Source organism: Myotis daubentonii, chromosome 9 (genome assembly GCF_963259705.1).
Source record: "Myotis daubentonii chromosome 9, mMyoDau2.1, whole genome shotgun sequence".
NCBI classification, from domain to species: domain Eukaryota; kingdom Metazoa; phylum Chordata; class Mammalia; order Chiroptera; family Vespertilionidae; genus Myotis; species Myotis daubentonii.
In genome coordinates this window covers 45,195,900-45,222,482 of record NC_081848.1, presented here as the reverse complement: position 1 = coordinate 45,222,482, position 26,583 = coordinate 45,195,900, and the positions used below count along the sequence as shown (strand labels likewise).

Genomic DNA, 26,583 nt, shown 5'->3' with positions numbered 1-26,583 from the left:
AGCCTGAAAACAGCCCTCAGCCCCTCACCCAGGGAAAACCAGCTAGCCCGACCCGTGCACCAGGCTTATATCCTATATAGTAAAAGGGTAATATGCCTCCCAGCACCAGGATCAGCGGAGCCGAGAGGCCTTCCAGCCCCAGGATCAGTGTGACAGGGGGCAGCGCCCAAACCCCCTGATCGCTCTGCGGCTCTGTGTGTGACAGGGGGCGGGGCCACAACCTCCCTATCCGCCCTGCTCTGTTCCTGACAGGGGAAGGCTCCCCAACCCCCTGATCAGCCCTGCTCTGTGCCTGATAGGGGGAGCTCCCCAACCCCCTGATCGCCCTGCGGCTCTGTGTGTGACAGGGTGCCGCGCCCCAACCCCCTGATCGGCCCTGCTCTGTGTGTGATAGGGGGCAGCGCCCCAACCCCCCCCACCCCCACAGGCCCTGCTCTGTGTGTGACGGGGTAGAGCCATAACTCCCCATTGGCCCTGCCCTGAGTGTGATAGTGGCGGTGCCCCAACCCCCTGATCGGCCCTGCTCTGTGGGTGATAGAGGGCAGCGCCCCAACCCCCTGATCCACCCTGCTCTGTGTGTGACTGGGGGCGGTGCCCCAACTCCCCTATCGGCCCTACTCTGTGAGTGATATGGGGGAGCTCCTCAACCCCCTGATGGGCCCTGCTCTGTGCATGACAGGGGGCAGCGCCCCAACCCCCTGATTGGCCCTGCTCTGTGGGAGACAGGGGGTGGCGCCACAACCTCCCCATCGACCCTGCCTTGAGTGTGACAGGGGGCGGTGCCCCAACCCTCCAATCGGCCCTACCCTGAGCGTGACTGAGGGTGGCATCACAACCTCCCAATCCGCCCTGCTCTGTGCATGACAGGGGGTGGTGCCCCAACTCCCCAATCAGCCCTGCTCTGAGCCCGACCAGGGGCTGCACCTAGGGATTGGGCCTGCCCTCTGCCACTTGGGAGCAGGCCTAAGCCAGCAGGTTGTTATCTCCCGAGGAGTCCCAGACTGGGAGAGGGCACAGTCCGGGCTGAGGGACCCCCCCCCCCCCCCAGTGTACAAATTTTTGTGCACCGGGCCTCTAGTCTATATATAAATGCCTAAGTGACCATTATGACTGAACAACCGGAACTACCAATCGACCAGTTGCTATAAGCACTTACCACCAGGGGGCAGACGTTCAACACAGGAGCTCCCCCCTGGTGGTCAGTGTGCTCCCACAGCCAACCTCCCACAGCCAGTCAACCTCCTGTGGTCCCTCCCCACAGCTGGTCCCTACCCCCGGCCCATTGGCCAACCTCCCGCAGTCCCTCCCCCAGCCAGTGGCCAACCTCCCATGTTCCTTCTCCCTCCCATCCTCCCCACCCCCCACTCCCATCCTGCAGGCTTCTATCAGCTGGCCCCAATCAGCCAGACCCCAATCAGCCCTGATCTCCGGCCAGGCCTAGGGACCCCATCCCTTGCACGAATTCGTGCATGGGGCCTCTAGTATTACCAAAGGCCTTAATTGGTCTGTTAGTGATACTTCGATATTTTTTAAATCCAATATTACTTCAGAATCTGTATTAGTGTAACTTGGAGAGTGTGTCAAAACATGAATTTCTGAGCTCCATTCCAAGACGTTCTGATTTAGTAGATCTAGAGTGGAGCCTCAGTTGATGCTGATGCTACTGGTCTGGGGAACCACACTTGGAACCAATGCCCTTAATCAACACACTATCTTATTATTTGCTCATTTCAACAAGAAGACAAAAGTGATCAGAACTGACTTACACCCGTGTCCATCACTAAATCGACCAACTAATTTGCATCTGTACTCATACACTCTGCTCTTCATTCTGTTATATTGAATAAACTGCCCAGGCTCTTAAATCAAACTCTCCATTTGTCTACTCAACAATTTATTCTTGAAATTATTTTCTCTTTCTCAGGCTTCATTTTTTTCTCATTGTATTGCCTCCATCAAAATAAAAACATCATGTAATATTCTCATCTTAAGAAAAAAAACCCTTTATTGTCACATTCCCAATAGCCACTTTCCTTTTTTTCTTATTGACAATGTTTTTAGTGGATCCACTTATTAAAAAATTTATTTGCTTTTAAACCCAGTCCATCAGGTTTCCTGTACCCATCACTTTTCCAAAACTTGTTTCATTATTGTCCTAATTTTCTTTTATAAAATCCAGTATCAATTCCCAGTTCTCCTTCTACTGATTCACCAGCATCATTTGACACCTTTGGTTACTCTCTACTTTTTGAAACTCTTCATTTTATCTCTCTCTGCTTTTTTGACTTAATGCTTTTTCTTTAAATATTCTTTGTTGAATTCACTTAATCTTCCAGACTTCTAAATATTATAGGGCCTACAACTCAGTCTTTTTACCTCTATCCCTTTTCCTAGATACACAAAGTTTATGATTCTAAATACTTTGTCAATGTGGATGAACTCTAGATTCATGATATTAAATTATCTCCCTACATTTTCACTTTTATATAAAATAGATATCTCAGATATAGGTAAAACTGAACTCTTATTTAATTTTCTGTGTAACAATCATATTTCCTCCTTTTTTTTTTCTAATCTCAATAAGTAGCCAGTCAATTCTTTGAATTCTTCTGTAGGGTAATAATGATTTCCCCTTCTCATATTTTAGCTTCTCCCTACCAGAAAGTCAATACTTTGAAAATATATAAATAATTTGTAGCTAATGTTGAATCAGAGAAAAAACTGGAACATAAAATGCCAGGAAGAAGGTTGACTGAAGATTAGCTGAATTTGAGTCTTTATGGGGACACAGAGGATTAAGGAGTCTTTCTTAGTTGTTCAATCCAAGTGTGTCTCCACATGCCACACACCAGGGCTTGTAGAATCAGGACTCTTGGACTAAGAAAGAGGGTCAGCTAAGGCCCCTCACTCTGAAAAGGGTAATTGAGATAAGGAAATGGAAAAGTTAAAGGTTGAGAAAGACAGTTCCCAGGGATCCAGAGTACCTTGGAGAAATCTCAAAATTCATTTTATGAGGCTGTGATGTCAGTGGTGAGGTCACAGAGGTGACCTGATAGAGTGGGTTCCAGCCCAGAAAGCTTCAGGGGTGGCTGTTCAGCAAGATGAGGGCAGTTTGGAGCCCTGTATAAGAGGAAGGACGGGGTCACAGCTGATTGGTATGTATTCCCCAAATTGGATCCTTTTTCCTTGCCCATTTACTCATCTATTGTAGCACTCTTTCCCATGACTTCAGGTGTTCCTTCCCTGATACCAACATCTCTCAAACCCATAACCCTCCCAAAGCATCCTAACCCAGAGACCTCATTGACCCTTCTATGTGGACCCTCTAGTTTTCCCATCTTGACATTCCAGGTCCTCTTTTTGCTCACTTTCCTACTTTTTCCACTGCTCCAAAAGATGATCTCGGTCTCCCATTCCCATCCCCCAGCTGTGTCCCCACAGACCTGGGCCTTCTGCTGCCCACCATGGCCAAAAGCGGAGAGGCCCTGCCACAGGGCTGTCCAGCACCAGTCCAGAATCCCCACCTCATCAAAGTGACAGTGAAGACACCCAAGGACAAGGAGGATTTCTCAGTCATAGACACTTGCACCATCCAGCAGCTGAAGAAAGAGATATCTCAGCGCTTTAAGGCTCACCCTGATCAGCTGGTCTTAATCTTTGCTGGCAAAATCCTCAAGGATCCTGACTCACTGGCACAGTGTGGCGTGAGAGATGGCCTCACTGTCCACCTGGTCATCAAGATGCAGCGCCGTACCGTGGGCACTGAGTCTCCAGATGCTTCAGTCCCTAGTCCAGCCCCTGGATTGCTCCCTCAGCCAAGCTCCATTTTCCCAACAGAAGGGCCATCCACATTTAGCTTAGGTGTCCTCACAGGTCTCAGTGGGCTGGGCCTGACTTCTGGTAGTTTCCCCGACCAGCCAAGCTCACTGATGTGGCAGAATGTATCTGTGCCCGAGTTTGTGGCTCAGATCATTGATGAGCCTTTCATCCAGGGTCTGCTGTCCAACACAGGCCTGGTGCATCAGCTGGTTCATGACAACCCCCATATGCAGCAGCTGATCCAGCACAACCCTGAGATCGGGCATATTCTCAACAATCCTGAAATCATGCGGCAGACACTGGAGTTTCTACGCAACCCTGCCATGATGCAAGAGATGATGCGTAGCCAGGACCGGGCGCTCAGTAACCTGGAGAGCATCCCCGGTGGCTACAATGTGCTTCGGACTATGTACACAGATATTATGGACCCAATGCTTAATGCAGTACAGGAGCAGTTTGGTGGCAATCCCTTTGCTGCTACCACTACTGCTAATGCTACCACTAACAACAGCCAACCTTCGAGGATGGAGAACTGCGCCCCTCTTCCCAACCCCTGGGCTTCCACAAATGGAAGCTCAGGGAGCAGGCAGGGCAGGTGGCCTGGGGACCAGGACATATCTGAAATTAGAAATAGGGCTCCTAACATTCTGGGTAGTTTAGGGCTCTACGACTACCTCCAGCAATTACATGAGACCCCGCTGTCCCTGGGAACCTACCTGCAGGGGACTGCATCCACCCTCAGTCCAAGCCAAGAGGCACCGCCACCAGGAAACCGAGTTCCCCCAACCTCATCTCAAGTTCCACCGACTTCATCCCAGAAACCTGAGTCAGGCCATCCACGCCCCAAGGAGTCAGGAGCAATCAAAGGCAAATCCTCTTGCCCAGCATTCTTGAGATACCCCACAAACAGTAGTCCTAGACAAAATGGAAGCCAAGACCGTTCAGGGAATGGCTCCACTGGTCACAGCACCAGCATGCCTGATCTTATCTCAGGGCTGGGGGCTGCTGCCAACAGGGCCCCATTTGATCCTTCACCATCATACCCAATGGTAGCTACCTCTGGAATCCCTGATCATTCCTGGCTGCCACCACTAGCTTATCCAAGATCTCTGCGACCAGATAGCGTGAATCAGGCCCCACAATTACAGGATGAGATACGTCGGCAGCTGCCCTTGCTGCTGCATCTTCAGGCAGCCATGGCAAACCCTCTTGCCATGCGTGCCCTGCTTCAGATTGAGCAGGGTCTGCAGGTCCTAGTGACTGAGGCACCTCACCTCCTACTCTGGTTCATGCCTTGCCTAGCAGGGCTGGGAAATATGGCAGGAGAGGCAGAGCCTGGAGAGGACACCCTTATGCCTGAGGCTCCCCCACCAGCCCCAGCTCCTGAGGTTTCCCCAGAACAGGGTTCTGTGGAGCTAGGCCTACATTCCAGTCCCTTCCTCCAGATACTGCAAGCCCTAGCCGGTACCAATTCCCAGCAGCTGCAGCCCGAGACTCACTTCCGGGTGCAGCTAGAGCAACTGCGGGCCATGGGCTTTCTGAATCCCGAAGCCAACCTCCAGGCCCTCATTGCCACGGGAGGTGATGTGGATGCTGCGGTAGAGAAGCTGAGGCAGTCATAGGAGCCCAAGTTCAGACCGTATCTTTTCCTCTGTGCCCCTTTCCCCATATTCCCTGTCCAACTCCCCCTTCTTGAATGCAGCCGCACTATGAACTGAATGTACTATTATGCCCTTTACTGCCGAGACAATATCATTCCAGAGTCAATGAGGAAGAAAGAGGGCCACAAACAGGGTGGGGGTGCTTTGCATGACCCAACCATCCCTGCCACTGCACAAAGATGGGGCCCCAGTGTGAGCTCTGCAAATGCTTGTCTTGAAGATGCAATTACATCCAATCTCCAGCTGCTGCCTGAGTTTGATTCTTTGTGGGCACTGAGAAAAGGGGAACTTGTGGGAGAAGAGGGGATGATTAGAGCTCTTTCTGCATGGATACGAGGGCATGAAGGGAAACTGAATGTTTGTAGCTAGAAAATTCAGAGGCATAGAGAATAGAGCAGGGAGAGATGAAGCAGCTTTCTTGGTGTCCTTCCAGAAGTGCCTCAAATGTTGTGTCCTTTAGAAGCTGCCACCATGTACTCTGTTCTTTGGTGCCTCTACCACCAGTCTGTCTGAAGAAAGTGGCACAGTTTCTTATTTTTATTGCTGCTGAAGACTATCCTATGGGTGGCTCTAATTTTCTGAATTCAATGCTGATCCCTGAATGGACAGAGATAGAGCAGGATTGTGGCTAAGCACACTTCATCTCACCAGGTTTACAAAAGTTACCGTGTCTAGTGGCCAGATTCAGAGAGTTGCTGTCATTGACACAGACTATGTGTGCCCTGAAATTTTGTCTGTCTTGCAACTCTTAGCTCTAAAATTGAATACCTATCCTGGCCTTAGCATTCACTATTAGGAATTCAATGTGAATAAGAAATATGATCCTGCCGTCATGAGTTTATCATCGGGTAGCAGGAACTATTCAAATTGGGAATATTTGAAGAGTGCTCATTTGTAATTACAAACTATGATAAATGCTATGAAGAAAGAGAAGGGGAGTGTGAAATAGCATAATGGGTTTGATCTATTCTGGGAGACAGAGAAGACTGCTGTGAGTATGTGCTCTAAGCTACTACCTGGAAAGTAAGAATGAAGTAGGTAAAGATTTGAGAGGGGAGAGGAGTATTCCAGCAGAAGTCACTACATACAAAGGCACTGAGGTAGGATGTGTGTCACACATGGGAAAGGCCCAAGGAATCTTGGGCTAAATTTTAATTTACAGCAGGAATGCTTCCTGTTGCCCATGTACTTCTAGGGTGAAAGTGTTACAATTCATAAATCAAGCGAGTGACTCATGCCTTCCAGTCCCCATACACACTGGTAAGCACACTACGGAGAAATGTCCCAACACGCAGTGCATATTCACAGGTAAATACACCTTCACACGGGCATGCCTATGTTCACATGCATAAGAGCGCCTCTCTGTTTCCTGAAAGTAACAAGCCAAGTAGTGCTCTGGGGCTGCCTCTGACTGGGGAAGAGGTGCATGCACAATCTCTAATTCCCATCCTGGGAAAACCAGTTAGGTATGAGAAAAAAAAAAGCGGGGGTGGGGGTGGTGGGATAAACGTTGCTGTTCTCATCTATCTATGGGAAAGAGAAGCATAAGGGTTCATATGAAGGAAAGCGAGCTTACTAGGGCAGGCAGCAGGTGGGAGTCTGCATCTAAAAAACCTGGGAAGAGGGACTCAACTGGAGCGCCCTCTACAGTTGATGAGATGGTGAGAATCCTTTCTATAGCCTCATCAGTGATTGAACTCATCAGCCCCATGCCCTGCTCCATGGTGAAGGTGGTGAACTTCCAGGAGGAGGAGGTTCCTGCAGCAGGCACAGACACTGTTCCCCATTAGCAGCTAACATAGGGTTTGGTGCATAGGAAAGCAATCAGTAAATCATTCACTGAGACACTTTGAATGGGGATTGAGGAAATGAGCAACTGAATGAGAAAGTAGTTGAGGAGACCAGGTAGATATGAATCAAATCGAGCATATTGCAGGGCTGGAGATTGTGCTTGGGGAGATAAAAACTATTGGGGTTTGGGAAGAGAGATTTCTGTGGGCTGATGTTACTGAAAGAAAAGGCCTCCGGAGACGTCCCATGTGCATTCCCAGCTCTGATTCTCAGTGCTCCAAGTAAATATCGGCTCCTTGGAAGGTAGTGTGGGTGAGGAATAGAAAAAGAGTCTGGTCATAATTGGCCTGGTGCCTGGACCCTCACAAAATATGCCCTTTCTTTAAACAAAGAGGTTTGCTAGAAAGTAAAAAACAAAACGGTGAAGTCTGATGATTTGTATTACAGATAGCCAGCCAGGTAGGTGTATGGCATTTTAAGAGAAAGGCACTATCCAAACAATGGCAAGTAATTTTTGACATCTGTGTTCTTTTTTTTTTTTTTTTTTTTAGATATTTCTCTAATATCTGTTATAAATATATCTCCACATTTCCATAGATATTTTAGGGTTGCATTGATTACATTTAATTTTAATAATAGTTAACACTTTTTGAGGTTTTGAACCCAGTGTAAACTATGCTGGGTTCTGTTCCAAGCTTTTCTTCTTTTTTCTAAATATATTTTTATTGATTTCAGAGAGGAAAGGAGAGGGAGAGAGAGATAGAAACATCAATGATGAGAGCGAATCATTGATTGGCTGCCTCCTGCACGTCCTCTACTAGGGATCGAGCTCGCAACCCGAGCATGTGCCCCTGACAGGAATCGAAACCGGGACCCCTCTGTCCACAAGCTGATGCTCTATCCACTGAGCCCAACCAGCTAGGGCTGTTCCAAGCTTTTTACATCTGAAGCCACACGATGGTTCTTTAATGCAGGTCATATTATTATCCATATTTTTCAGATGAGGATAACTGAGGCATAGGAAGAAGGGAAGTGCATATCTTTTAAAGTTATACAGCTTCTGCATAGTAGAGCCAGGATTTGAAATTAGATGACCTATTTTCAGAGCCCACACTCTTAAACACTGCACTGAACGAGGTTAGTGCTTTAATATTTACTTGAACACAGTGAAAGGGGCAGAGCTTGTGGTATTTCATTGAAATTTTGCACCCTGGACTCTTGAAATTATCTACACTGGACTGAAATACCTTCTTTACCATGTTCCTCATATGAGTAAATATGTATTTTTAAAATGTTAACCTACTAGTACCACACTTCTTCAATTATTTTATTTATTTAGCTGGGTTTTTTTCTTTAATTTTTTTTTCAATCACAGTTTACCTTCAATACTGTTTTATGTTAGTTTCAAGTGTACATTATAGAGGTTAGACAAACATGTGCCTTACAAAGCAGTCCCTCTGGTATTTCCAGTACCTGTCTGGCACTGTACGTAGTTATTACACTATTATTGACTATATTCCCTGTGCTTTGCTTTACATCCCTGGACTATTTTGTGACTACCAATTTGCAGTTTTTAACTCCTTCACCTTTTTTTACCCAGTCCCTCAACCCCTCCCCTCTGGCAACCATCAGTCTGTTCTCTGTATTGAACTTCTTCAATTATTTAATAAAATATTTAATGAAATATTTAATAAAAGATCAATGTTTGAGTCATTATTTCTTTGCAAAATCCCATTGTATAATTTTGTTGGTTTTTCTCAATACACTTTATAATAGATGTCAAAATTCAGAAAAAGACACATGACATTTTAGGTGCTTTCCTTTACATTTCAAAATTAGAGAAATGTATCAGAGACAGTCTTTTCTTTTAGAATAGAAAATATTTCCATTTAAGTTTTATTTGTTTACAAATAACTGTAGTTTATTTATATATCATCTACATATTTGGCTTTATTTAAACATTACATTATTTTGGTTATTTGGAGTAAAATTATTTTCATTATGTTTCCAGATTAGATATTGCTGTGATGAAACTGTGCTGTCACCAGTTACATTTTGATCTTTATTTCAGAGAGATTTTTCATTGATTCTCATGCAGCAACCAAATGTTTCCTTGATAAATAGTCATAAAACCCCCATTATTCTAATAGTTAAACCTCTTCTAAAAACATAATTTGACGTGTTTGCTCAATTTAAAAGTTTTAATATTTAAAAATATTTAGATAACATTGATAAATAAAATAAGAATACAAAAATCAGCAAGAGTTCCACTACCTAGATGGTACTGCTAATACCATGGTGGTATCCTTTTACATATTTTACAAAACTGTGATTATATTGTACATAGTGTTTTATAGCCTTCCTTTCAACTTGATCATCTAGCATAAATCTTTTTCCAACTTATTAAGTAGCCTTTTACAGTTCATTAATTTGATAAATATTTCCTGAACAATTTTCATATGTCAGAAACTGTGCTTGGTGGTAGGAATACAAAGGTGAACAAGATAGATATGGTTCCTGCCCTAAGGAGCTTATAATATAGTAGAGATAACAGACCTCAAACAAACAAACAAACAAGAAATAGAAGTAACAGCTAACACAGAGTACTCTCCAAGAATTAGATACTATTCTTTAAGCTTAGGCATATTAACGTATTCAGTTCTTAAAAGAACCCTACAAGGCAGGTACTATTATTATTTTTTAAAATATGTTATTGATAACATATATATCAATAGGGAGAGGGGGAGAGAGAGAGCCATCAATAATGAGAAAGAATCATTAGTCAGTTGCCTCCTTCACACCCCCTACTGGGAATCAAGCAGCAATGCAGGCATGTGCCTGATCTGAAATCGAAGCCTGACCTCCTGGCTCATTGGTTGATGCTCACCAATGAGCCACACCAGGTAGGCAGGTAGGTACTATTATTAAACCCATTTTACAGATGAGTAAAGTAAAGAATAATAATGTCAAGTGTCTATTCTTAGGTTACACAGCTAGTAAATGACAGAGCCAGAGCTTGGATTTGAGCCAGTGTCTCTAGAGACCACACTCTTCTATATCACTTTCTATTACATAACAATTGAATTATAATTATAATAGATTTCATGCAGAACATAAGCAAGATATGTTTCTAGTATATTTTAGGGGAGGAGGATATATTTTTAGAGGGGAGGTCAGAGTGTATCTCTCTGGAGGGAGTATTTATGCCAAAATTTGAAGGGTAAGAGGAAGCCAGACACTCAAAGAGCTGGGTGAAGAACGTTTCAAGCATATGGGAAAGTATGAAAAAAGACCCTGAGTTTGGATAGAGTTTGACACATTGGAAGAAAAAGAGAAAAAGGAAAACAAGTCTAATGTGTTTCAAGGGGAACAAATAATTTTCCCTCTACCTTTCTGAATTCTTCTGGCTGGACTAATAAATTAACATGAGACAGATTAACAGGAGAAAATGACCAAATTTATCACATAAGTACATATGAGGGTAGCCTAAGAATAGGGGCCTGAAGACACATTGGGCAGTTGAGGCTTATATGCCATTCTGAACTAGGAGAAGGAAGCAAAAATCTGGGATTTCCAAGGGAAAGTAGACTCACAGGCAGATGAGAAAGAACAAGCATAGTCAACAAAGTCTTGCTGAGCCCAAACATTGGAACATGGAGTCCAACCAACTTTGTGTCATTCCTCTCTGTCTCACATAGTTCATATTATGTTAAGGTGATAGCTTTGTTTCTTCAAGCAGGAATTCCTTTAGTTCTTTCTGAGTCTTTTGTTTCTTAAAATTAGCCAGATTAAAATAATCAATACCCTTAAAAACACATTTTGGGGTGAAAAACTTCTTCCCCTCAGTGTCCAAGTGTAAAGAATAAGAGGGAAAGTGTGTCACACTGGCTGGTTTGGCTCAGTGGATAGAGCATCGGGCTTCAGACCAAAAGGTCCCAGGTTCAATTCTAATCAAGGGTATGTACTTGGTTGCAGGCTCCTCGCAGGTCCGGGCCCTGATCAGGGCTCCTGCAGGAGGCAACCAATCAATGTTTCTCTCACGTTGATCCTTCTCTCTCTTTCCCTCTCTCTTCCACTACCCCTAAAAATAAATGGGAAAATATACTCAGGCGAGGATTAACAACAACAAAAAAAAGGAAAGTGTGTTAAGGTGAGGTGGGAGAGAGAGTGGAGTGCAATATCACACAGGGCGTTGTTGCCATGTATAAGTGTGGATTTCATTCTTAATTCATGTGGAGGATGAATGAGAGAGTGGCAAGGGTAAAAGCCAAGTCAGTTGGAAGACCTGTGCACTCATTCTAACTAGAGATGGTGTTGCCCTGCGATTTGGGTTTTCCACAAGGGTGTACGTCTATGAAGAAGTGGACAACTGAAAATATATTTTGGAGAGAGAATTTATAAAACTTTCTGATAAGTTTGGATGTGCAAACTTAAGGGAAGGGAGACGAGGTTTTATCTATTCAGCTAATATTAATTGAACGCCCTCTCTATGCCAGGTCCTGTGCTAGGTGCTGGAGAAGGGAGACGTTCTAGACACAAAGTCCTGCCTTCACAAAGCCAGCACAGAGGGGACAGGCACCAAGCATTCAACATAATTTCAAGCAAAGGGAGAGGTTAAGAAGAAAGTAAGGAGAGTAAGAAACAGAGATCCACAGGTGGACTCTCTTTGGTTGGTCATCAGGAAGAACACCATTTAAGCAGAGATGTGATGGACAAAGGCAGTTATCTAAATGAAGGTCAGGAGCCAGAGTTCCCAGGTCAAAGGGACATCAATTAAAATGCAGGCACTAGCCTGGGGTGTTCCAGGGACACAAGCAGTCTGCTGTGGTGGGAGCAGATACTCAGAGATAGTGTCAGGGAGGCTGACATGGGCCAGATTGTTAGGGCATTTTAGTCTTGGTAAGGCATTTAGACTTCATTAAAATATAATAGGAAAATCTTGGATGGTTTTGGGTGAAGAGGTGAGATGAAGTGAGCTATATTTTTAAAAGGTCACATTCACTACTTCTAGCCCCGACAGTGCTTTTTCTTTATTTGTAATGCTAGTGCCTGACCTGAGCTTTTACTTCCCAAACATCCACTTCAAAGGGACATCCACTTCAAAGATTGCTGTGTCCAATAAACACATTTCCAGCCACAGGACTAGATAAGGAGCCAGGACACCCCCTCCACTCTGATATCCTTTGTTTTAGAGATTATGGTTGATTTCCATTAACTGACCATTTGTCCGTGTATTTTTTCTCTTGCTGTGGTTTAAATTCCTGCTCTGATGTTTTAAATCCACCAATGAAGAGTAAACCCATAAAACACTGAATGCCCCACCCTTGACCCCAATAAAAGCAAAACCCAGGAGCCTCTCTCTCCCTCTCTCTCTCTCTCTTTCTAGCTAATCTTGTTATATGGCCACAAAGGTGCCATGTAACTTCCAGGACTTGTAAATAGTAAATCTGTCTCTTTCAAAGTTTCCTGAAGGCTATTGCTGAGGTCATATTGCAATCATAATAAGAACCACAGGGCCCACCCTATCTAGTTTGGCACAGTGGATAGAGCATTGGACTGTGGACTGGAAGGTCCTGGGTTTGAATCCAGTCAAGGGCACATGTTCAGGTTGCAGGCTCAATCCCCAGTGGGGCGAGTGCAGGAGGCAGCTGATCAATGATATGCTCTCATCATTAATGTTTCTATCTCCCCCTCTCCCTCTCTGAAATAAATAAAAAATATTTTAAAAAAGAACCACAGGGCCCCATCCAGCCACAATGTTGGTTATTGATAGGTTGAGGCCAATACAAAACTGAGGGCCAAGAAAGGAGGCAGGGACACCAGCTGGCAGACTATTGCAGTATTGAAAGCAGTGAGGTAATCAGATTCAGGATATATTTTGAAGAAAAAGCTCATAATGTTTGCAGATAAATTAGACGTGGAAAGAGATCAATCAAGGATGATTCCTGTGTTTTGGGCCTGAAAAACTGGTTGAATGATCATCTTTTTTTTAAAAAAAATATATTTTATTGATTTTTTTACAGAAAGAAAGGGAGAGGGATAGAGAGTTAGAAACATCGATGAGAGAGAAACATCGATCAGCTGCCTCCTACACACCTCCTACTGGGGATGTGCCTGCAACCAAGGTACATGCCCTCGATCACAATCGAACTCAGGACCCCTCAGTCCGCAGGCCGATGCTTTATCCACTGAGCAAAACCAGCCAGGGCTGAATGATCATCTTATTCAAAGAGGGAACGGGACTGGAAGGAAAGGCAAATTTGAGATTCTCTTCTGACATTAACTGTCTTGGCTGTGAACTTACCTTCGATACAGAAGACTATGGAAGAAATAGGTTTATGAGGAGAGAGTCAAGAGCTCGCTCACTGGTATATATTATTTTACTCATCATGACAGCAAAATATTCTAATATGTGCTTGCTCCACATCCATAAATAAAAATAACCTAAAAATAAAAGGCCAAAGTGAGAGGCAATAAGGGTTTATTTAAGATAAAAAAGAATTGCAATTCTGGGGAGCACTAATCCATTAGGAGGTGAAGACAGGGTATTAATGAGAAAGGGAAAGGGAATAATTACATGAATAAAAGGAATAAATTTCTGTTGGTGTTAATAAGTCAAGGAAGGAATTTCTATAGGTACAATTAAGATAAGCTATTCTTTAGCTATACATGGAGGTGCTAATTCCAAAGAATGCCTTTCATTTTCAGTACTATTTTCAGGGTGTTTCTTTCCTGTTAGCTTTTCTTTGGAAGACACTGTTTTGTGTGTGTGTGTGTGTGTGTGTGTGTGTGTGTGTGTGTGCGCGCGCGCGCGCGTGCGTGCTCCAGTCCAAAGGTTATTGTGCCCATTTCAAAGATTCCAAAGGTTTGAGGAGTAAGATATACCAGGCGGTTCCCCTGGGAAGGCAGCTCTGACTATAATGGCAAACACTTAAACAGCCTGTTTTCTAGTAAAAAATATGTAATTGCTGCAGGGATTAGAAACTTTGCCCTAGGGCCCACCTGCCTGGTGTGGTCAAAACAGTGCTGAGAGAATCCCTGCTTTCTGAGAGCCAAAATATGTACCCTCCCCAGTGACAAATCTCCTCTTCACATATATCTTAAATCTAATTGTCAAGTCATAAAGACTTGAAATCAAACTGTTACTTTCTCCCAATTTTTCTTGTTTCAGTTTTGATCCTGTGAGCGTTGAAATCATAGTTTATCTTTTGTTCTTGGGGAACGTGATGCTGTCTTTCTTAGAACCCGGTAGATGGGTTACTCAGCTTTGTAGTTCTCAAAAATGCAAGCTGCCTGCAAGACCCCAATTAAGGCTGGATGGACTAGTTATACATGTCTTCATTCTGTTCATATAGAAATGGGAACCTGTGGTCTTGACTAGTTCATGGTCAGTGGATAGTTATTTAGTCAGGATAGGTGACTAGAATCAGTAGTTTTTAAGCTGGTTCTATAGTTGCCTTTTCTACTCAGCTATATTTGTTGATCCAACTCAATTAATATGGTTTTCAACAGTAAAATAGGCTGGGGCAAAACATGTTTCTAAAAAGAAACATTACTTCTTTTCATATTGCTATTGAATTCAAATTGTAACCAGACAATCAATGGGTCCGGCTGCTGTTACTACTTGAGCCAATTAAGCAGAGAGAGTTGAATCATATGAGTGTTTATTCCAGTACTGATTTCAGTATGGGAGAGCAGCAGGTCATCCATAAAAATCTGCTCTGCACCCCACCATAATAAGCTAGCTGCTTATATTGGGTAGAAGACAAAAATTATTAGGGGAAGTAGGCAAAGGGTATGCCAAATGGGCAGTTTACAGGTCTGGATATTTGTAAAGGCTGCGGGTATGCAAAGGCTGGGGGTCTTCAAAGGGCCAGCATTTTTGGTTTCTGCAAGAAGATTGTTAATCTTTCCATGATAATAGGCAGCTCCCTGATGGGGAGGATGAGCTGCATTTCCAGGTGAGCTCCCAGGTCCCATACCACACCCAGCCAAGTTAGACTATGCCTTCTTTCGTCAGAACAGAACAATCACAGTTAACAGGGCATGATTAATATTTCTTACAATTATAGCTGGTCCCCAATATTCTATTTCTGCCCCTATCAAAATCATAAAGAGAGCCTACCTAAGGCAGGTGGTAGAGACTTCTGCCCTTCCCCCATTCAAGCCTCAACTGTGACCTCATCACTGACATCATATCCCCTAAGGCTGGCTCTGGAGGCTCTGGAGAAGGGCAGCTGCCACCCCTATGGGAGCCAGGTGGCTGCAGGGGTAAACTGGGAGGTGGTGTTTGTAGGACGTGGGTGAGAAGACATCACTGAACATCTACTGGTCCCTGCCCCCAGGTGTTCTCAGTGCTACATCTAGGATTCTACAAGGTCCTCAAGTAGCCCTGCATCTTCTCTCGAGGAAATATGGCACAGGCTAGGGAAGAAGCAGGCGACAGCCACATGGTGTCTGGTCGAGAGCCATCACGTATCATCAGAGTGTCTGTCAAGACCCCGCAGGACTGTCAGGAATTTATGCTGGCAGAAAATAGCAGTGTCCGTCACTTTAAGAAACAGATCTCCAAGCGCCTTCACTGCAACATTGACCGGCTGGTGCTCATCTTCACTGGAAAGATCCTCCGGGATCAAGATATTCTGAGCCAACGTGGCATCCTTGATGGAACTACAGTCCACTTGGTGGTGAGGACCCGTCTGAAAGGAACTCTGTCCAGTCCAGGAACTCTGCCAGACCCCACTGGCAACTGTACCCGTGGTTCTGAACCCTCCACCTCAGAGAGTGCTGGAATGGTGGCCAGGCTGCTCTGGCTAGCCCGGAGCTCACCTGATCTGGCTGACTTCTTTGGCCAGCTGGCTCAACTCCTGTTGGCTGCGCCTGAGCCTGTGGTGCAGTTCTTGGAAGACCCTCTGGTTCAAGGCCTGGCAAGTGAGAAACCAGCCAATACTAGCCATGTTCCTGAATCCTCAAGGCCAGTACAGAAACCCGAGCCAGCTCTAGACAAGCAAGGTCTAGAGGCCTTGAAGGCAGTGTCAGGTGGTGATAATGCTATGCGTCCTGTCTACTCTGACATCCAGCAGCTCATGCTCTTCACTCTGGCCCCATTGGTTGCTTCCAGAGGCCAAAACACAGGTCCAGGACTTTGCAGAGGGGAGGCCAATGCTCACAGCAGTACTGACACCACCACTGCCTCTGCGCCTGCCAGGCCATTGGCACAGGAGGTCAGTGCAGGAGTAGTTGCCCAGGCCAGGGGCATGGCCTCCACCCAGGCCAATTCAGGGTATAGGGCCGGTATGCAGGACTCATACTCAGGCCATGATATTTCCTCCCAGGATGGCCAGCAGCCCACAGGGAAAGCCACTATAACCAATCAGCTGAGACCCTCACCCTCTGTTTTGCGTAGAGCCATGCATGTCCTTCAACAAAATCCAGCTCTGCTACGCCAGCTGGCCACTGGGAGCCCTCTGCGACATCATATACCACTACTTCCCATCCTCACCAACCCACGAGCACTGCAAGCATTGATACAGATAGAAAAGGGCCTGCAGATACTGTCTAGGGAGGTGCCCAGTCTGGGCCCTGGTAGACCCCATGGGGCTACAGGAGCCCCTGAAATGAGAGGTGCAGGACAGGGTCACAGAACAGACCCTGTGCAACCCACTATGGCTGTTCTCCAGCTTCTCCATGCACTGGCCAATGCCTGCTCCCAATCTACCCAATCCTCACAATCCTCAACCCTCCCCACTGAAAGCAGGTACCAGCAAGAACTGGAGCATCTGAAGGCCATGGGCTTTGCTAATCGTGATGCCAACCTGCAGGCCCTGATGGCCACAGATGGAGACATCCATGCTGCCATTGAGAGGTTGCTGGGGGAGGCAGAGGTCTAGGTCCCTTCAGCTGATGCTCACCATGCCACCCCATGGAGAGGGAGGTAGAGAAAGGAAAAGGGGGAGGGGGGGGGGAGTAGCTTATTTTGGGAATTCCTCCTATTCAGATCATGTGCACATGGGAACAGTCCTTCCCTCACTCCCCAAGCCTGTTCTACATTAAAAAGATTGCTCGGATCACATGTGTGATGTCCGTTTCGAGATAGGTGGGCAAAGAGAATGTTGTTTTGGGGAGGAAATGACCATGTTAAATGGTCTTGGGTTTGGGCTTTATCTTCTCATATCCTTAATCTCAGAGTATTTTCCAAATTTGAAAATGAAGTGGGGAAATTGCTTTTTTTCCAGTATTTTTTTCTCCTGCTCAGTTGGTAACCCAGTTCCTCACCATTACCATCATCACTGTGAGCCACCTCCAACTTGAGTGACTCTGAAGAAGTCCTGGCTTTTGCTCCCCCAGGAAGCCATGGCTCTCTTTACAACCTCTGGAAGCCACCCAATCTTTGACCATATTTCTCTGTCTTTAGGTCCAGTCTCCTGGTATTACAGAAAAGATGTTTAACTTCCCTCTCAGCTAGGGCTCTTCCTTTTATATTTTCCTGTGCCAGGATCCTGCTCTTCTGAGATTGATGGGGGAACCAGAGGCTTAGGTCCCTTCAACTCCACAACTTCTAAATTCTGTGGTCCCACTATCTTACTGAGCCATCAGTACTCTCCCAGTCCACCCATTATCTTCTGTAAACCTCTGCTCTCTTAGTGAGGTGACTTACGGTGTAGGCAGCTGGAGCATGCCTTATTTGATTTGTAATTTTCTCAAGGTCACAGAGTTTGTGGTTGACAGGGATAAAGAAACCCAAGCTCTTTGATTCCAGAGTTTGTGTTCTTAGCTTTACACTGTCCCAGAGCCAGGATCAATCTGTTCCCATGAAGTCAGTGAGCAGGAAGTGTTTTCTGTGTGGCCCTGGCACAGAGGAAGGAACAACTTAGGTTTCCCATTCTTTAGGAGTTTAGAAACTCATTTAGAGAGGAAAAGCTCAGAGAATAATCCAAATCACAAGGATAAAATTACCCATGCTTACTTCAAATAAGCACAAATAAGATAAAATAATGTGGCAGTCGAGGAGTCAGAAAGAGGTAGTAGGGAGAGTTTCATCAGGGCTCAGAGGAAAGGATTTGTTTTCCTTTTTAAATCGCACATATACAAGAAAGTGTGTGTGTATATGTGTGTATGCGTGTGTGTGCGTGTGTGTGTGTGTATGTGTGTGTATGTGTTGTAAGAGATACACGTAGACTGACGGGAGTTGGGGGGGGGGTGAATTCTAGTGCTGGGGATGGGCTATGACAGTGGGGAGAACTCGGCAGGGTAATTAATTGCTAAGGATCTCAACCAGGGCTGAATCAAAGTCCAGTTCAAAGTCTCCTCAGCAAACACTGAAAGAGCTAGACTCAGGCAAAAAAGAAACAAGAATATCCAACATGGAAGGATTTCAAACCACAACCTGGGCATGTGCCCCAACCAGGAACCAAAACCAAGACCTCCCGGTTCATGGGTTGACACAGACACTGAGCCCCACCAAATACTATCAACTATCACCAATTTTTATGGAGAGCTTAATTTATGTCAGGCACAATGATGAACACATTCCTAATGCTGGGGTTGGTTAAATGGTATAACCTAATTTATGCACATGCTAGTAGATAAGAAAGTCAGATTTAAGTTCAAGTTTATCTGTATCAACACATCACATATATTTCTATTATAAAACACTGGGTAATATATGAGATGTCAGTACAAATACATAACCTTCGGACTATTAGCCTTTCTAAATCATAGGCTCTTAATTTAAAATGCAGAAAATAACATAATTTTGAGCCACTGGGAGAAATATCTGTGGACTTGTACATTTTAGAATTGAGGTTATCAAGCAATAAAAAATAGTTTAAAAGGCACTTGGACACTGAGCCATCTCCCTTGAGTTCTTAATAAGAAATTACTCCATGGTTGAAAAGGAAGGGATCTCAAAATGGAAGATCAGTAGAGAAAAATGCAGTTTTAATGAGTACTAGTCCTATCACAAGCACTGTCTAAATATTTGAAGTTGGGATATAGTTATAATAATGAGCTTGTGAAGAGATATAATATAAAAAGCCTTCAGTGATCATAATTTGGCTAATAATATTTAGAAAGGTTATATAAGTTTCTCATATTTATTTTATTGAGCATGTTACATGTTCAGCACTATTGTAAGTTTTTTTTACATCCATTTATTTATTCTTCACCACAACATTAAGAGATATTGTCATTAACCTTCATTTAACAGTTTGTCAAAAGGAGGCATAGAAAGATTTAACAATATGCTCAAGGCCACAAAACAAGTAAAAGAACCAGGATTCAAATCCAGGCATTCTAACTTTAGACCTTGTGTGCTGAATCACTCAAAATATTAAAACTCAGGTTCAATTTACCTCAAATGTTCTTTTTTTTTCTACTTGAACTTACAGTAGAATAGCCCCACCATGAAACCCAGACTCCTTTCAAAACAGCAACTGACTTCCTCTTTAGCAATTCATAGATACCTTTGAGACAATTAAAAATATAATCACCTTTCTAGGCTATTCAGAATTGCTCAAGGAGCCTCAGAAAAAAAGGTACTTTTTTTGTGATTATTGATATCTCCAACTCACCTGGCCTTCTCTCTTCTTTTTTAGGTCATGCACATATAATAAAGCATAGCATATTTGTATAAATTTAAATAACAGTGTTTAAAAACATTCTTCTCATATCATAGGTCTCCACACATGTAAATGCATCTAGATAGCTACCATACAAATGTATTCTTCTTATTTCCAACCTTTTCTCAGAATTCATACTGAAATCTTCTTCAAGCGAAGCAGTCTTAGAAGTCGACTCCGAATCTCCTTGGTCCTAGCCCCATAGATGACGGGGTTGAGCACAGGAGGCACCAGCACATAGAGATTAGCCAGAAAGATGTGCACATGCTTGGGGACTCGGTGTTGGCCAAAACGGTGGGTGAGGAAGGAGAAGAAGGCAGGAATGTAGAAGACCAGGATGACTCCAAGATGGGAGCCACAGGTGCTCAGCGCCTTGTGCTGGGCATCAAGAGATGGAAGACGAAAGACAGCACGGAGTATAAAACCATAGGAGATACCAATGAGAATAGAATCCAGGCCCATGGCCATCAGGGCCACAGTCAGCCCATAGACAATATTGACAGTGATGTTGGCACAGGCCAGCCGAGCAATGCCCATATGCTCACAGTATGTGTGTTCCATGACTCGGTGCTGACAGTAGGGCAGGCGCTTCAATAAAAAGATGAAGGGGGAGACAATGGCTATACTACGAAATATCCCAACAAGGCCAATTTTGCCTATGACTGTGTGGTTGAGGATGACTGTGTATCTCAGTGGGTTGCAGATAGCCACATATCGATCAAAGGCCATGGCAAGAAGAATCGAGGACTCCAGAGCATAGATAGAATGGACACAGAACATCTGGGCCAGGCAGCCACCAAAGGAAATCTCACCAGCATGGAACCACAAAATGGCCAGCATTTTGGGCACAGTGGTGGAGCTGAGAGCCAGGTCAGTGAGTGAGAGAAGGCAAAGGAAGAGGTACATGGGTGCATGCAGTACATTGTCCATGGCAATCACCGAGATGAGGGCAGCATTCCCAGCCAGTGCTACCAGATACATGGCACAAAAGGGGATGGCAATCCAGATGTGGGCCCACTCCAGCCCTGGGATCCCCGTCAGAAAAAGCATGGCTGGGAGACTGTCATCACTAATGTTGGAAGTTGACATTCTGCCTGGCAAATAAAAGAGGGTGATAGTGCACCTGTCCTATAACATAAAGTATTTGGTTCATTCACATGAAATGATGATCTTTCTCTGAGTAATCCATTTTAGTCTGAGAAAAATATTTATTGGTATTAATGTGTGCGAGAATCTTAACGGAAACTATTACACATAATCTATTCTGTCATCTGCCATTTTCTATATTAAAAAGTCATGTTTTGAATTCTATGTTCCAAGCACCAAGCTAAAAATATAAGCATTTTCTTTGTCTAATCCTTCCAGATTTATTTCTTTTTTTTATATAGTTTTTTTTAATATATTTTATTGATTTTTTACAGAGAGGAAGGGAGAGAGATAGAGAGTTAGAAACATCGATGAGAGAGAAACATCGATCAGCTGCCTCCTGCACATCCCCTACCGGGGATATGCCCGCAACCCAGGTACATGCCCTTGACCGGAATCGAACCTGGGACCTTTCAGTCCGCAAGCCGACGCTCCATCCACTGAGCCAAACCGGCTCCGGCCAGATTTATTTCTTACCACATCCTGCACATCATTTACTCTCTTTTGTCCACATCTAGAAAAAACTCCTTGTTTATTTTTTTTTTAGTGTATGTTATTCCATTCCAAAGATCCCCTTTTCTTTATTTTTTATTACCTGTTTAGTTCTAAAGTACCAGGCAAGCCTCCCAGAAGCCTTCCCACTCAATTTAGTCCTTAGTCTTCTTCATATTTTTTATTCATTCACTACTCTGTAAAAGTATATTGAGCTTGGTACTATGTCTTTACACAATTGCAACCTCCATACAACATGGCTCTATCTGTACCTAGACACTTTGCTCAGTATTCACTAAAAGACTCAATTATGACAACTCTTAATAACATACCATTGATGTCTGCCTCAATGTCATACTGTTTTAATGACTTAATCTGTGTTTGTAACATATCTGCCCAGATATATGCCAAATGGCTTGTTTTTATATCTCACTTATAGTGCCTACAAAGAGGGGCTAGGCAACTCGAATATACTCAAATGCCTCATGATTAAATAACTACAGTGTTTTGATCATGCATGAAGTTACCATGAAGGAAAGTAAAAGATGTATCAGACATGCTAGCTAGGGAGACAGAACTGCTAACTATGATAAAGTCAGTTCATTGTACTGTACACTCACCAATGCAATGGTTGGATTAATGGCATGATCAAAATATCAATTGATGATACAGCAGATTGAGGGAATGAGTGGAATGTCCTAGAATTTACCAACAGTAGACATCCTGGAAGAATGAATTATTTTTTCTTGTTGAGACTAATTATGTACTGGTATTATGTAATCCTCCCTCAGTAATTTTGTTGTAGAGACTAATTATGTACTGGTATTATATAATCCTCCCTCAGTAATACCTAAAAGAATCCTTTGTAGGATGCCTGAATCCTGAATTTTAGTCCTGATTCTATCACGTGAGTGTTACTAGTATGTGACTGGAACAACTCCTTCCCTTTTCTGGGAAATCTCGATTTATAAAAAGCAATAACTTGGTAGCTACAGAATTGTTACAGAAATGTAAACTACAGCATAGGGAATATAGTCAATAATATGGTAAAGACTCTGTTTGAGGCCAGGTGGTACTTGGAATATCAAAGGGACGTTCATGAATGTCACTCTGTAATGTTCATGATTATCTAACCATTATGATCTACATCTGAAACTAATACAGAATAATATTGAATGTAAACTGTAATTGGAAAAAAAACAAAAAAAACAAGAACGTTGGAATTCTTGTCTCAGCTTTTCTACTAGTCATTATTTAGCATTGGTTAAGTCTCATGAACTTTTTGAAACTCAATTTTCTCATTTCTAAATTGAGAATGATAACACTTGGCTTACTTATTTCACACAGCTTGTGTGTTTGAGAAAGAGTAAAGAAAGTGAAATTTAAAAGTTTGGATACCAAAAACAATTCCCTTCACATTTTACAAACTCTTTGTCTTATAGCTGCACTTGGAAGTAATACAGAATATAATAATCATACTCACCTCTGTCTTGCCAAGAAGAAGTCCAAGTTCAGATGAGTGAACTGATATAATCCAGATCTCAAAGCCTGTTACTGTCAGAACTAAAATTAGGTCTTAGATCTCATGATTAAACATTTGGTGTTTTCATCTCACTTAACTGTCCATTTGTTTGGCCATCACTTAATTTGCTACTTTTATTTTATTTTTTTGCAAAGGCACTCTAATATCAGTAACTAATGCTGCAATCACTTTTCTCATCTGAATTCCAGAGACAAAGTGGAGCATCGCTCTGATTTGCCTGGAGACCTTCACAAATAGCTCCAGCTACTAGAGGAAAGAAGCTTAGGTGGTGGAGAGTGGAGGGTTAGAGTCACTATATCTGCTTTTCCCCTTTTCCCCTAGCCTATTCTTGCTTGCAAAGGAAGGTTGCAAATAGTTATTATGAGGAAGCTGCTACTCCGTGAGCCTGTGTGGATGGGAGTACCAGGAAGATTAGGTACAAGCAAGGTTGTTTCCCATAGAAATGCATGTGGAAAAGACAGAGAGCCAGAATACCCCTCTGGGTGGAATAGGCTATCCCCCCAAATTTGTCTCACTCAGCCTTGTCTCTGGGTTACTATGATAGCGGAGTTCCTCAGAGCTCCCTCTGAGACCTAGACTTCAATAGATGAACTCTGAGTTCTTTCTTTCAACACAGATTTTTGAAGAATCTGATTTCAAGAACATCCTGTGTGAGTGATGTGTTTACAAGTTGAGCATGCTGAGGTTGGAGCTGTGACCCGTGTCATATGTGAGTGTGAGGCTGCGTGGGAGGGTATGTGGTGGAGTAACATCTTGTACAGATGCTATACCTGAGTGAAGTGGTTCATTTAGGGATGTGAAAACTATTTTTGTGCAGGTTGTAAAAACCGTTTTTACAAGTGCAATTTGAAGATAATGGTGTCTGAGTGCTGATATGTCTGGGTTGAAATGTGCAATCTGTCCTTAGATTTTGTGAGCCCAGTGAGTGACTTCAGTTTAGCTCTGAGTTCCAGCCCCCTCTGGTCAAGGGGCTTAGTAAGCGAGGTTATTTATTGACTTTGTGACACTCATGTATGAAAACCCAGGGGGACCAACCCACTCTAATAGGTCTACTCTAGGGATTTAAGCCATGGTGATAATTTGTAGAGAGAGAATAAGGGGCGGGGGGAGGCTGACAAGGGGAGAAAGAAATGAAGAAGGAAAGCTATCCATAGAGAAATTTCAAGGAAGGTGGAAATAAAATGTAGCAATTTTATTTTTCTTCCCTGCTGTTCTCTTACTTTCTCTCCCCTCTCCTTCTCGTCTAAATTTCACTACATTTTCATACATTGTAGGTCCATGGTAGTCTGTGTATGTAGGGCATTACTAATGTTATATGCAAATAGGGTGACAAGAAATGGCAGTGGATATTTTTTATGCTCCATTGTCCCATTAGACTTAATTTCACAAAATAAAAGTTCAAAATTAAGAATTTCAAGAGCATGGAAGCAGGGCATTGAAGGAAACCCAGGAACCTTCTGAGCATGGGCCTTATGCTGCTGTCCAGGTGTCATGCCCACAAAGCTAGCCCTGGGAGTGAACAGCATCAGTCCTCTAGTGAGATCCCTTTATATCCTTTGACATTAGCCACACATCAAGTTTTTGCGCCAAGGGTTCCTTAATCAAAGCCTTCAAAGTGCTATATAACTTTGCCTTGTACATACGGTAGTTCCCTCCCTTATTCATGGGTGATATGATCCAAGACCTCAGTGGATGCCTGAAACCACATCTAATACCGAAACTCTATACATACTATACTTTTTTCTATACATATGTACCTGTGATAAGTTTAAACTACTCTTGAGCTTTGGCGCCATTACGAAGTAAAATAAGGATGATTTGAACACTGTGATAATGCAACAGTCAGTCTGATAACTGAGACGGATACTAAGTGATCAATGGGCAGGGAGTGTATACAGTGTGGACATGCTGTACAAAGGTCTAATTCAGGTCCCCCATAAGATGGTGCAATGTTTTGTGACACTACCCAGAGTGGTGCAATTTTAAACTTATAAATTGCTTATTTCTGGATTTTTTCCATTTAATATTTTCAGACTACAGTTAACCAGAGATAACTGAAACATTGGAAAGTAAAAAGGGGACTACTATACCTATATCCTGTCTTATTTTTCCAAAAAGAAAATGGGCTTCACGATTTTTGCTTAGGTACTTTCTAAAATAATTTTGAAATAGTATATGCTCTCTCAAAAATGTTGACACTTAAAAATGTCATTTACTACCTAAATAGTAGAAAAGGATATTATGTTTAGTCTTTGTAAATATTGATATTTTAAAATAAAACTGCCACCTAAGTTTTTTAATTGTATTCTATGGAGCTTATTTTTAGAGTGATGAAAATGTTCTAAAATTAGATATTGATAATGGTTGCACAACATTATAAATATACTAAAAACCACTGAATTGTACACTTAATTAAATTTTATGGTATGTGAATTATTATAAATGACCAATTAAAAAAATAATAGAATTATGGCCCTGGCCGGTGTGACAGTTGGTTGGGTGTCATCCTGTGCATGGAGAGGTTTCAGGCTAGCCAGTAGGTGGTGTGCAGGAGGTGGCAGATAGGTGTTGAGCTCTCACAAGGATGTTCCTTCTCCCGACCACTCTCTCTATAAAATCAATGGATTGTTCTTTGAAATAAGTAAGTAAATAAATAAACAAAAAATAGAATTATGTAAACATTAAAACTTAAATGTCTCTGCAGCACTACAGATGAAGCTGATACAAGCACTGGATCTGAGTGGGGTACAGAGGAAGGGGTCAGCTTTGTCTCTCAGATCTAACAGGTGGCCACAGGGGAAGGTCAGAAGATGAGTGAGACTGATTTTAGCTTCTTTTATTTCCTTTTTTCCCCTTCCTTTCTTTATTTTTTAATTTATTGCTATTAGAGAAAGAGGGGGAGGGACAGAAAGAAAAAAAAGAGAATGGGAGAAACTTTGATTTGTTGTTCCACTTATTTATGCATTCATTGGTTAATTCTTGTACGTGCCCTGACCGCCTGAGATTGAATCTGCAACTTTGGCCTATGGGGACGTGTTCTAACAAACTGAGCTACTCAGCCAGGGCCTCTTTATTTTTGAGGGAGTTTGGAGAAAGAGAGATAAAGACAGAGAGACAATCAAATAGTAAATATAGCATAAACAGAAAAAAAGGTAGAGGTGATAATGATTAACAAATAGATGAGTTATGCTATCTCTGGGTAGGTAGTGTCAGAATTTATTTGAACTGGAGGACACCCAATTAGTGTCAGAGAATGGGAAAACTATCTCTCCCTTTCCCCACTCACCACCATCCCTTCAAAACACATACAGGGAAATTGGTATCAGATCTTTAGGGTGCTTAGCCAAGTGTATGGCACAGGGAAGTTTCTCTACAAACAGTTGGAAAAGGAGAGGAAAAAGTCTTGCATTTAAATAAAAAACATAGTGTCCAATTAATAAAAAATGAAGAAGGCAGCATACTGCAGTGCTTTCCACACCTTCTTACCTGGGCAAACCCTTTCTATAATTTG

The 26,583-nt window shown here is 43.2% G+C and overlaps 3 protein-coding genes across 3 annotated transcripts; 2 read left to right on the top strand and 1 right to left on the bottom strand.

Annotated features, from left to right (window-relative positions):
- Positions 1-3,464: 3,464 nt before the first annotated feature.
- UBQLN3 (ubiquilin 3) lies at positions 3,465-5,441 on the top strand. The gene has a single exon (XM_059711071.1). It carries the CDS (start codon positions 3,465-3,467, stop codon positions 5,439-5,441), a length of 1,977 nt encoding a protein of 658 aa, XP_059567054.1.
- Positions 5,442-15,685: 10,244 nt separating this feature from the next.
- LOC132241873 (ubiquilin-1-like) lies at positions 15,686-17,161 on the top strand. The gene has a single exon (XM_059710832.1). The coding sequence runs from the start codon at positions 15,686-15,688 to the stop codon at positions 17,159-17,161; it is 1,476 nt and encodes a 491-aa protein (XP_059566815.1).
- Positions 17,162-20,023: 2,862 nt separating this feature from the next.
- LOC132242155 (olfactory receptor 52D1) lies at positions 20,024-20,989 on the bottom strand. Its single transcript, XM_059711070.1, has one exon. It carries the CDS (start codon positions 20,978-20,980, stop codon positions 20,024-20,026), a length of 957 nt encoding a protein of 318 aa, XP_059567053.1. The 5' UTR covers positions 20,981-20,989.
- Between the last annotated feature and the right edge of the window lie 5,594 nt (positions 20,990-26,583).